This window comes from Lonchura striata, chromosome 14, assembly GCF_046129695.1.
Source record: "Lonchura striata isolate bLonStr1 chromosome 14, bLonStr1.mat, whole genome shotgun sequence".
Taxonomy (NCBI): Eukaryota; Metazoa; Chordata; class Aves; order Passeriformes; family Estrildidae; genus Lonchura; species Lonchura striata.
Window position 1 is genome coordinate 11,129,588 of NC_134616.1, and position 12,418 is coordinate 11,142,005.

Sequence of the window (12,418 nt, forward strand, 5' to 3'; positions counted from 1 at the left end):
TTAGCTGCTTCTCTGAGACTATGCTGTGTACTCCTTGTGGATCTATAGCAGTGCCTGAAAAAATCACTTAGTCATACAACAGTATTATCATGTGATAATCTAATTAATTATTTTTAAAAAGTAGGAAGTGCTTTTTTGTACTTACTTTGTATACTAGATTTTGTAGTCATATTTGAAAAATTCTACGAAATATATCCATTTTTTTTCATGTGTTGAGAGGGAAGGTGCTAGTTGTCCTGTTAACATTGCAGATTTAGCTGTTAGGTCCTTGTTTTCCCAGGTTTATTATTCCATATTTTATTTTCTGCCAGATGTAATCACCAAAGCTGAATGTGTGGTCTCCTACACCTCAATTTTGCAGGTCTCCTCTGCCCATCTCAGAAAGATGCCACTTAACATACTGTATGATGAGAATTATGTTTTCTTTTCAGATTTTAAAAGAGAAATTGCAGGCTCACTGTTACCCACTTTTATGTTTTAAACACTGCTGAAATATGTAAAGAGCTGATAAGATACAGATACAGTGACATTTCATATACTACCCCGATAATTCCGTAAGATTTTAAAATTTTGGACAACCTTTTCCAAACCGTAGCAGTTTTCATTTCTCTAGCACAGATATAACTGGGTTTTGGGTAACTTCTTAAATAAATCTTAGTATTCTGTGGAATTACCTTCTGGGCCAAGTTGCTATGCAAGCCACTTTGTGTGAGTTGATAAGTGCTGGACCTGTAACCCAGCAGGCTGCTGAATTCATAAGAACAAATAAACTCAACACACCAAGAACCTGCCAAACCCATGCAAGGCCACCCCAGCGGCAGCAGGTTTGTAACTCAGAGCACAGCTGAAGAGCAGTGGCTGTGGCCGCTAACTAGAAAGGAAGTGAGAGGATTATGTAGGCACCGGCTGAAAAAAGAGGTGCGGTCTTCAAAGACCTCCCGAGCCCCTTGGAAAGCAGGTGGGGCTGTCCTCCCAGCTGTCACACCAACCAAGAAACTCAGTGCTGGTGAAATGGAGCTGTGAGTACACCGTGAGGATGGTGGTTTTCTGGTGAACAGCTTGAATAATAAAATGTGTCTTGGATATCAGTTGCGCTGTGTGTCTTTGCTGACTTGAAAATCCGATTTCAGGTGGCGCTGTCCCGTGCCACCAGGTGGCAACACCGACCTGCTCTGAGCTGCGGAGTCCTGACACGGGGATCCGGCAGCCTGGACTATCTGATGGGAATGCTGCTCAGGCTTGAAATTATTTCCATCAAGAATTGGAAAAAAATTACTTTGTAATAATAAATAGTAAATAATAATTAAAAGTTTGTAATAATAAAAATTACTTTTACTTGCTGTTGTTTAATTATCTCTTTAACTGTATCATATACCTATAGCACTTTCCCTTAGAATGGCAAACGGGTTTTGTTAAGAAGGGCCTTGGGAAGGTTGTATCCTGTTACTCTGGGGTCTGTTCACTCCCACATGCACATTCAGGAGGTTCTTCAGTGAATGCCATAGTCCAAAATCCACTTGTAGGACACTCGTCATTTCTAGCTATTAACGATTGTACTAGCAATTAACTTTAACCATATCTGTGTAATAGATGTTAACTGTAAGCAATAAACAGCTTTATAATTCAGAAACCAGCAGGATCTGGAAGTAACACAGCTATCTCTGGGGTATTTGCGAGTTGTCGTGAATAGCTGCCACCTTTATCTCCATGCCTACATCAGCCTCCAAGTGTGATCAACCACAGTAACCACACGTTACCCTGACTGCAGCAGTGCTACCATCTTGCTTAAAACACTTATATCAAGTGTTGCTATTTTAATATTGCTGTTAGTAACAGGTTATTTCTCTACAAGTAACCTTGGCTATGTCCAGTAGCACAGTTCTATGCATTCTTGCAATTACCCGTTTCATTCTGCTCCTTATTTCACAGGTTCCCTTCCAAGAGCTACAGTAAAGAATGCATTTTTTAAATGTGCTCTTGGTTTATGTGCCACTTATTTGTAAATCAGGTTTTGCTGAAGATGCCATTTCTGAGGATGTCCATGGCTGCAGGGCTTTACAGCAGCCGCGAGATGAGAGCAGCCCAGTTCATGGCTACAAACAAATGCTCCCTGATTCCGCATCAGTAACAGGCAACAACAGACTTGACATTGAGTATTCTTGTAGAAAAGGGTTTGCTTTTTGTTTGTTTTTTCTCTTGTTTGTTTGTTGGGGTTTTTTTTGTGGTTCAGGTTTCATATCAACACATCAATTTTCTGTATCAAGTTTCCATTTCACCCAATGGAGAGGGTTACCAATAGGGTTTGCAAATGCAAGACCACGTTCAGCATTGGGAACTATAACAAAATAGCTAATGTGTCCTTTGTATCTGGTTCAATGTGTTGATAGCTGTATAAATACTCTTTGTTTTTACAACTTTATCCCAATGTTACATTTTTAATCCAGGCTTTAGTAGCCAGAACTTTATTGTGGTACTGGAAAGTCTTCTGTTATCCTGGTATTTCCCAACTATACAGGTGTTTTTTTTTGGTTTCTTTTTTTTTTTTGTTGGGTGGGGTTTTTTTGGTGGTTTTTTTGTTGGTTTTTTTTTTGGCTGTGCGTTCATTTTCGCACTGAGAGAGCCAGGAGCTCTCACAGTTTGTGTTCCTGCCCCTTGCACTGTTACTGGTGTTTCTGCAGGTGAGCAATGGGTTAGTTCTAGATTCTAAAAAACAAAATTGATCCTAACAAAGAGAGTTGCTATTTTTGCCTCAGATCAGCCCAGCAAAACAACTCAACTGCCCACGCACACAGGGGCCAGTGCCAATACAGCAGCAAAACAGATCTGCAGCAAGATGAAGGGTGGGATTGCAGCCACACTAATTTGTATCAGTTTAAGCTACCACAACCAGGCTTTAATAAACAGTTTTACAACTGTGCATTCTGGCCTGAATGCCAGATTTTGCCCACCTACAAACAGTGATGTCATCCAGATATAACAATGATTGGTGATTCCTATGGAGATCATAAAATATTTTCTGCTGTAATAAGCTACTACTTTGCCAAAATCTGAGCACTGTCTCAAGAAGACAGTCCCCTACCAGAAGAGCACTTTAAAATAGATTTTAGATCAAAGCAAAACCTGTCAAAAGTTTCTTCCAACTGAAATAAAACTGAATGGCATCTGAATGGCATCCCTTCAATGGCATCTTTTTCTCCCTAACCTATGCAGTCATTTTGCAATTGAAAACCTATAAATAAATTGTTCTTAACAAAGACAGAGTATTATAAAATCTGGAATGTCTGTGAGAATCCAGTGAGCAGGCTGGTGCAGTACAGCTTTACTTTCTTGCAGTACATTTAACTCTCTTAAATGTTGGTGGAGATTCTTCACAAAGAATTCTCTTACTTCTTTGCCCAAAACAAATTATCTCTTAACCAAAACCCTGTGGGTTTGATTTCACACTGATCACAGATTATTTGTAAACTTAACAATTATTGTTTAAAGGGTTTAGCATGCACCAGGATTTCCTTTGAATACAGGAAATGCACAAAAGGATGCTGCAAAGTACTGCCTACCTTAGCCTTGCAAATATGGCAGATGCATTGCATAAGCCAAAAGCCATCACTTCAGTTAGCACAGGCTTTATTCTGCTGTGAAAATACTTGTAATCTTGTCCTTTATATCTATTTTTACTTGTAAACATCTACACACTGTGAAAAACTACACTGAAGCTATTATATTTTCCAGAGTACTATCCATTTCTGCTGAGTGGTCTGTTTGACAAAATTAGTTTATCCTTGTCCACATAGGATATGTCTCTGTTTTTCCCTTTGCTGTCCTTTTTTTTTTTTTTTTTTTTTTTTTCTGCTATTTTGCTTCCCTGAGTGCCTGGGCCTTCTTTCTTCCTCATCCTGTACTGATTCTTCCTTTTTTGTAACAGTCTCAAACACACAGCTGCCATCAAAACAATCCCTCCTTTCCTGCATTGCATTTTTCACACAGAGCAACCTTTTACACACGGAGTTCAGAACTGGTCTGTTTGCTGTATTTTGGTGTGTTGCTTTTGCTCTCTTTGCTGTATTTTGCTCAATTCAATCACAATTAAACACAGTTAATTGCCTAGAGAAGGAATTAACAGTTCTGCCAACAGCATGAAAATTTCTCCCAAGTGTAACAGGTAGGGCTCCTATTTCTTCTCAGGCTTTTTTGGGCAATCTAGAGAACAGAGGCAGGCAGTGTCCTCTGTTAATTGTCCTGGGTTCATTTTATCATCTCTCCAGAGTGTTCTTTGCAGGACAATATGGGGGAAGCTGAGATCCATCCTCCAGCTCATGGTGAGTATTCCACATTTATGAATCTGAAAATAACTATACAGATATTTTTTCATCTAAACATAAAACTAGAGACTTCTTTTTCCATCTGTTTCTTCAGGTCTACCTGGGACACTTCTTTAAGCTTCCCATCCAAACTTCAGGCTGCTCCAGATAGTAAACTGGTCTCAGCAAATCCTCACTTTCAGGATATTAAAATTCAAATAATGAATTGATATTTCTGATCTGGAAGAGACATATCATAATCTTGATGTCAAATAGATTATTCTGGATTTCTTTAATAAGGAAGGTCAATTCCTTCAAATTGCCATATAAGGTAGACCTCACCTGTGAGCTGGGTACTGATCATTGTTGTGTATGAAAAATGAAGTAGATTTTTCTTAACTCATGAAAGTAAGTAGAACAATTATAACAGAAATTTTGGATCTTTAAGAAAGTCTTTTTATCTCCTCCCTCAACTGCAAAGATTATTTGCTGACCTTGAGGGGCCAGTAATATCATTATCCTATGAGGAAATCCTCACAAAATGTTTGCTATTGATTCACATGTGGAAAGGAACAGCCATGACTTACTTCATCACCTGTGTAGACATCATAAAATTGTTTACTAGTCTGCAAACAGAAGCTGAAAATTAGAAAATCCACAATATTTAGTGTGTGCTTTTGTAGATGACAGAGAAGAGAGAAACCTCTCATCTGACAAAAGAGCCAGGGAAGAGGTTTGAACTAAAGTGAACCTGTTTGTTGCCACTCCCACTTCAGGAAAAGACAGTTTTACATTTGCAAATAAATGTACTATTCAGCAGAACTCCAGTCTTCCACCAGCTACTTTCCCAAACAGGAGACTTTCCTATGAGGTGCTGGATGTGTGCTGCTGTTTCACAGAGGAGTTTGGTGCCAGAGGGCGTTGGTCTGTTTTCTGAAATGGATTGACAGAGTTCTCCCTATGTGTCATGAGAGCTCTTGGTAAAATTAGATTCTGCCCTGTCCACAACAATAAAGGCCGTCCCCACATGCAGCTTACATAGTTCAGAGCTTCCTGGAGCAAAACCACAGCAACGTTCATCTGTTGTCTTTTTTTCTTTTCACAATGGCTCCTGCTCCGACATCAGGTGTCTGCCCATGGGGTGTCACTGCCACCGAGGTCCTGGGGGTGACGGGGCACGAACCAGGCACAATAAATTCATCAATCAAACAGCACAGTGCAGATGGGTCAGCATCACCCTGGGGCTGTGGTCAGGCTCCAGTTTTGGTAGTTAATTGTTTAAACAACAGCAATAAATCGTGACTGTGGATCTGAGTGCATTCCTCCTTTAGACCTGATTTGTATGGTGAGGACAGGCTGCTGAAAGGAAGAGCAGGGGCTGAATTATCCCGTGACTTTGCTAAATTTGTCCTTGTGAATGGAGAGAGAGAGTGAAATACTTGTCTGCAGGGGGGAGCAGAGTGGTAACTGTCAGGAACAGCTGGAACATATACACTGTGTCATGTCTTTTTGTGGCACTGGGCTTTTCTGCTTGCTGAGAGAATGCTGCAGAGGCATGTTAGCATTCTGCTGAGTAAGTGTGGTGCGAGTTCCATATGTAAACAGGGATCAGTTGCTAGATGAGAGAAAAAGGCTGTTCTCCCAGGGCTATGGCTGCCTCTTGCAAGCGCCTCAACCTTCTCAGTGCCTGTGTGGTGTTGTAAATTAAATGTGAGGCTAGATTCTCAGAAAACTATCTGCTTGTGGAAATGTCACTTGAGATAAACTCTTGCATCTCTTTCTCCTTTTATACCTATAAATTTGTGAATGAAGTAAATCCTTCTGATTTTTTCCATCCTCTCCATTCAGATTATCCATTTATGTGCAAGGAAATAAGAACTTTCACTACTCTCAATATTAATGATAACAGCACCAGTTACTGTTAACATAGAAATGGATAAACTTAAATAGCAGACTTAACTTCTATCAGTGGTCCGTCAAGTCATGAAGGAGTTTCCCATCAATGCAAGCAGCCATTTTGTTCTCTTCTGCCTTATTAGTGTTGCTTTCCTCTGAAACATCAGTAGCCTAAGTTAGGAAATGAAAGGAGTAAACCAGTACTTCCATGACAAGCAGAGAATTCTCTTAGGGATCCTGCACACACATCAGGGTCAGACTGACCATGGTTGCTCTGGTCTTTGCTAGAGGCACATATGAGGTTAGTCTGGTGAGGGCGGTGTTGGTTTGTGTGGCAAGGTTTGACAGCAGAGGGGCTGCAGGGGTGGCATTTGTGAGAAGCTGGCAGATGCTTCCCCCATGTCCAACCCAGCCAAGGCCAGGCTGCTCCATGACAGCAGGAGCACCTCTGGGATAATGTACATAGGAAGGGGAAAAAACCTGTTCAGCAGTAGAAGAGAGGATTGAGAATTTTCCATTCTATTTCCAACATCACTTCACCCTCTACAAATGTCTTCAATTGTATTTTTTTAAAACAAAGACCCTGTCATTCACCATCATGATGATGGATTTAAGAAAATAATTTCATTATTTAAATGTGGCTGAAAAATTTGTGTATGGATCGAGGGAAAAGTGAAATCCCACTTCTTCCATCAGGATAAGAAACCATTAATTTTTAAGCCTGTTATTGTCAAACACATGCATGCATTGTGCTACATTATCAGCACAATGAAAGTTGTCAGCGTAAGAAAATAACTTTATTTGCTCTTTTAATGTTTGGAGCACAAATACCAAGAAGGCAACAGCAGCTTTCATAACAAACACGTTAACCCCCACATTCTCTGCTTAATTATGGCTTCCTGTATTTCTCCTCAGGCTACTGGCACCATAAGTAAGCTGGCACAGATGTTATTAATTCTGAATGTGCTGGGTGCAAGTGGCCGGGCAGGTGCTTCGCAAGCAGCTGAGCCATTCCAGCAGTTCCAGAGGACAGGAGCCTCTGACAGAGGAGTGACACATCGAGCAGGGAAGAGAATCACTGCACCCCTCCCTGTCACCATGGCTACCACTCAGCAGGCGGGTTTTGGGCAGAAGTGCCAATTTAAGCAACTGCTGATTTCTTCTTATTGCCCCTGCATCACCCCCTCCTTTGATAAGGTATGTGCTATTGCAGGCCACAGCATTTATCAGATCAGGAAACTAGTCCTGATACAGCTGGAAAATAATCTCTCTCTTTATTTGACTCATTCTTTTCCAAAGAGTCAGGTTTGTGATTCAGTTCCTCATGTAGACACACAAATCCACCACGTCTGCACAGTGGAGCTGATGGCAGAAGTGCAGGGACAAGGATGGGGACTGCTGGTGATTTAAGCAACATTATCACTGAGCGTAGCAAAGACAGAGCCAGAGATCTCCCTAAGGTGTGGTCTGCTAGTCAATGGTTAAATTCAGTTGGTTTAATTCAATGTTTAAATTCATTTGGTAGCCCAGGCTCCTTTCTCCCCTGTCCTGTCCCCTCGCCATTCTCCCTGCTGCCTTTCTGCAAACGGCGATGCAGCTGCACAAGGGAAGCCATCTGTCTGAAGCATGATCCAGTAAAAAATGGATAGTGCTAGGACAGTGCAGAGATAACACATGAAGTGTATCCCAAGTAATTTTATTTTGACATTTGGACATTTTAAAGCCTTTCATTTAAGGCTACTGTACCTGTCAGGGTGACACAGGCAAGTCACATATGGAAGGAAAGTGTGACTTTCTTTCCCTAAATAAGTTCCATGGCTTGATATATCTCTTCAGGAAGAAGTGTTGCAAAGCCTTGCTAACAAACCTGCTATTAAACATGTGAAGTTGTTAAAACATCACTGTGGATAATGGATAAACGGAGCTGAGTGAAGGTGGTAGTAGAATAGAAGGTTGGGAATTAAATAATACTGTAAGACTGCATGAAAGCCATTCTCAAACAAAAACATACCTAAAAAAGTCAGAGCACATTTGAAATATGTTTATAGTTTTTTCGTGACAGTTTTCATTTATCGTAGTATTCCTTTGAGACCAGTGATAATGTAAAGCACTAGCAACAGGAATCTATGAGTTTGTACAGATTTATGTTTTTATGTGAATTTACATAGGGCCTATATTTATACAGTTATGTCATTTATAGCACATATTATATTAAATATAATAAACACGTATTGCAATCACCTTTTTGCTTAAAAGATTGAAAAACACACTTCTAGTTTGTGAGATTCAAGAAGTGACACTGCAAGCTGTTGTCAGCCTGCCCTGCCAAAGAGCCCCAGCAGAGACCTGAAAAATTCTGTGAAAACATTAAATTCTATGGGCCTGCTGGTGCTATCACACCTCGCAGAGTCAGGCTGCACTGCCAGGGCTGTGCCTGGCCAGGGGCATGAGAGACTCCTCTGAAATTACAGACTCCTTAAATCAGTGAAGAACCACTGCGTCCACTTTAAATAAGTCAAGAGTTTACAAAGTCTTCTGAAAAATGAACACAGATTGCCCTGTCCTTGCAAAGGCAAGAGTTTCCCACCCTGGAAAGAGGCACAAACTACAAGGATATCAGCAACATTATGCACTCTGTGGGTGCATTTTTCAGTTGTGACAGTGGACTGGCAGTCTCCTTGAAGTCACTTTCTGAAAAAGTATGTTTCTAAAAAATCTGTGATGATGAGGGCAGAAAAATCAAGTCAATTTGTACAGGGGGCTAAATGCTACCGGAAAAAGCACTAAGTCCACAGACTAACGAAGCTTGTGCGATGCTGGAAGCTGTAGTGGAGGTTTCAGTGGGGACTGCCCCCACGGGCCCTGGTTTTGCCTCCCGCTCCGGCCAGAGCCCTTCTCGTGTCGGGTCCCCACGGGGACCTCCGCGGACACTGCGCCGCTCCCACGGCCCAGCCGCGGGGCTCGCCCCGCCGGGCAGGGACCGCCGGCATCCCCGGGGCTCCGGGCAGGGGCTGCCGGCATCCCCGGGGCTCCGGGCAGGGACCGCCGGCATCCCCGGGGCTCCGGGCAGGGACCGCCGGCATCCCCGGGGCTACGGGCAGGGACAGCCGGCATCCCCGGGGCTACGGGCAGGGGCCGCCGGCATCCCCGGGGCTCCGGGCAGAGGCTGCCGGCATCCCCGGGGCTCCGGGCAGGGACAGCCGCTATCCCCGGGGCTACGGGCAGAGATGGCCGCTATCCCCGGGGCTCCGGGCAGAGGCTGCCGGCATCCCCGGGGCTCCGGGCAGGGACTGCCGGCATCCGCGGGGCTCCGGGCAGAGGCTGCCGGCATCCCCGGGGCTCCGGGCAGGGACAGCCGCTATCCCCGGGGCTACGGGCAGGGACCGCCGCTATCCCCGGGGCTCCGGGCAGGGACAGCCGCTATCCCCGGGGCTCCGGGCAGGGACCGCCGGCATCCGCGGGGCTACGGGCAGAGGCTGCCGCTATCCCCGGGGCTCCGGGCAGGGACGGCCGCTATCCCCGGGGCTCCGGGCAGGGACGGCCGCTATCCCCGGGGCTCCGGGCAGGGACCGCCGCTATCCCCGGGGCTCCGGGCAGGGACCGCCGGCATCCCCGGGGCTCCGGGCAGGGGCTGCCGCTATCCCCGGGGCTCCGGGCAGGGACAGCCGCTATCCCCGGGGCTCCGGGCAGGGACCGCCGCTATCCCCGGGGCTCCGGGCAGGGGCGGCCGCTATCCCCGGGGCTCCGGGCAGGAACGGCCGGCATCCGCGGGAGCCGCCCGCTGCCGCTGCCGCTGCCGGTGCCGGGGGTGCCGCAGCGGCGAGCCCCGGCCGCCCATCACGTGCTCGGTGTGTTGCATTGTGCTGGCGGCGGAGGGAGGGCTGGCCGTGTCAGTGATCAATGTCATGACTTCTTCCGCGGGCTGGAGCCGCAGCGGAGCGCAGCTGAAGGAAGCTGATTGCTGCGGTGCGAACTGGCTGGGAACAATACACACACACACACACACACACACACACACACACACACACACACACACACACAGCCGCGCACCCGCACGGGCGGACACACGGCCGCGCACAGCGGCGCGCACTCGGGCGGACGCGGCACGCACACACGCACAGCCGGGCACACGCGTCCCGCACACACACACACACTGACATCCCCGCACACACACACTGACATCCCCGCACACACACACTCACATCCCGCACACACACACACTCACATCCCGCACACACTCACAGGCACTCACATCCCGCACACACACACAGACACATCCCGCACACACACACAGACACATCCCGCACACACTCACAGACACATCCCGCACATACTCGCATCCCCGCGCACACAGCCGCACATAGCAAGCACACTCGCACTGGCAGCCCGCACCCTGGCTCCCGCTCCGCCGCTCCGCGCCCGGGGGGAACATGAGCTCGGGGGACGTGGTTTGCACTGGATGGCTCATCAAATCCCCCCCCGAGAAGAAACTCAAGAGATACGTAAGTGCAGAGGCTTTGCTGATATTTTTTTCTCGCTAAGGGGATTTCGGCATGTGCTCGCTGTCTGACTCTTCCTTTGAAATCTCTCGCCCGTTTCGGCTTCGCCTTGGACCAAAACAAAAAGAATTCCAAGTCTATGCGTTTATGGAGTATTTTAGTTTCCTCCGATATTCTTTTGCCCTCTGGAATTAACCTTTCTCGGCTCGTAAGAATATAGTACTTGAGCTGTTATGCAACATATTTTAGGTTAAAAACCACATTTCGGTTTCAGTTAACGTTGCCGTAACTAACAGAATTGTTGTAATAGAATTGCAGATGTCACTTTTCCAGGGACGGACAAGAACATCCTGAAAGGAAAGGGGGGGTGTGGGGGGGGGAAGCCCAAACCCAAACAGCCAAAATTCTAGTAATTTAAATTCTGAGGCTTGGCTTTGTTAAGATGCTCTGTAATTTCTATGACACTTGCTAAAGGTAACATATGCAATAGTTTTATTTACCAATGCCAGATGCTGTTGTTAGCAGAAAGCTTCAGAAAGCTTTTTGGTCTGTGATAAAGAGGTGCTGGAAGATGCTGTGCTGTAAAGTTCCTGATAGATGAAAGGTGAAGGGGGCTGGGGAGAAGAAGCGAGCCCTGCATAGAGATCTGCAACTGCACTATGGGCCCCTTGTTTCATTCTCTATCTGCTTGCCTGTTTGTCTGAAAAAAAAAAAAAAAAGGATGTGTGTGGGAAACATAGGAAACTGTCTCATTGCAGGGCTGCGAGGAAAGCACTCCGGGTAGGAATAAATGGCCCTTAAAATTTTGCTTGGGACAGCATTAACAATATAAGCCCCTCATGGGCCATTTTGCATACTCATTTGTGGTGGCTCTTCATCAGGCATGTTGTTATGTTCTGCTGTGACACTTTTGGAGTCGGTAATACCCGTTTGAGTCATGCCCTTCTAACCTGACTTGCCCTGGAGCTCTGCACCGTACTCGAAGGATGCCGCTGGCCGTGTCTCCGGCGCTCCGAGCCGCATGCACAGCTTACATCATTCACTTCTGTTTATCAGCATTTTCTCTGGAGTGCTGATGTTAGCTTTTCCCGGTAATATGAGGCATAACTGTCTTGTGGAAGAATATGGTGGATATCATTTGGTAGCGTATCTTTTTTCTTTGGCTGAAAACTAGCAGAAAAGATAATTTACTGATGTTGGAATTATTTTTAACTTATTCCTAGCCAGAGTTTCTGCCTGTAGACCACAGTATTGCATTGAAGTGGCTGAATATTTGTTTTGTTCAGTTAGCATTTTCCAATTGTAAAATAACCATTATGATGTGTCTCACGGGAGCCGCAAATAAATTACGGGCATCTCATTTTCGCTGTATTTTGTAATGAGTGTACTAATAGCACTGTATGGCAGGCACAGTGTAAGGGCCACTGATTCACCCAGCTGGTATCATTAGTAACTCTGTCAGTGAAGCTATTTTTGATGACTCAATATTCATAAAAGGGCAAAGTAGAGAAAACAGAGTGTGATAAAGCTGGGGTTTGAAAGCCCCCATTATACAGTCAAGATAATAGTCACAACAGGGGCTCTGATCAGCTCGCAAGGCTACTTGCAGTCTGCTCTGCTCAGATTTTGCACTACAAAACCAGGGGAAATTTGGTCTATGTTATTCTCCAAACACCATTAGATCGGCCAGATCTCTGCAGATTAAGCTTTGTTTTCTGGTTAGGA

At 45.3% G+C, this 12,418-nt stretch overlaps 1 protein-coding gene across 3 annotated transcripts in view; it reads left to right on the forward strand.

Annotated features, from left to right (window-relative positions):
- Positions 1 to 10,370: 10,370 nt before the first annotated feature.
- GAB3 (GRB2 associated binding protein 3) overlaps positions 10,371 to 12,418 on the forward strand; it is a 64,301-nt gene continuing 62,253 nt past the window's right edge. For all 3 annotated transcript variants that reach the window (XM_021547884.3, XM_031504796.2, XM_031504797.2), the window contains exon 1: positions 10,371 to 10,696. In XM_021547884.3, coding sequence (XP_021403559.1) covers positions 10,625 to 10,696 — 72 coding nt within the window. In that variant the 5' untranslated portion in view covers positions 10,371 to 10,624. The remainder of the gene's footprint in view (positions 10,697 to 12,418) is intronic.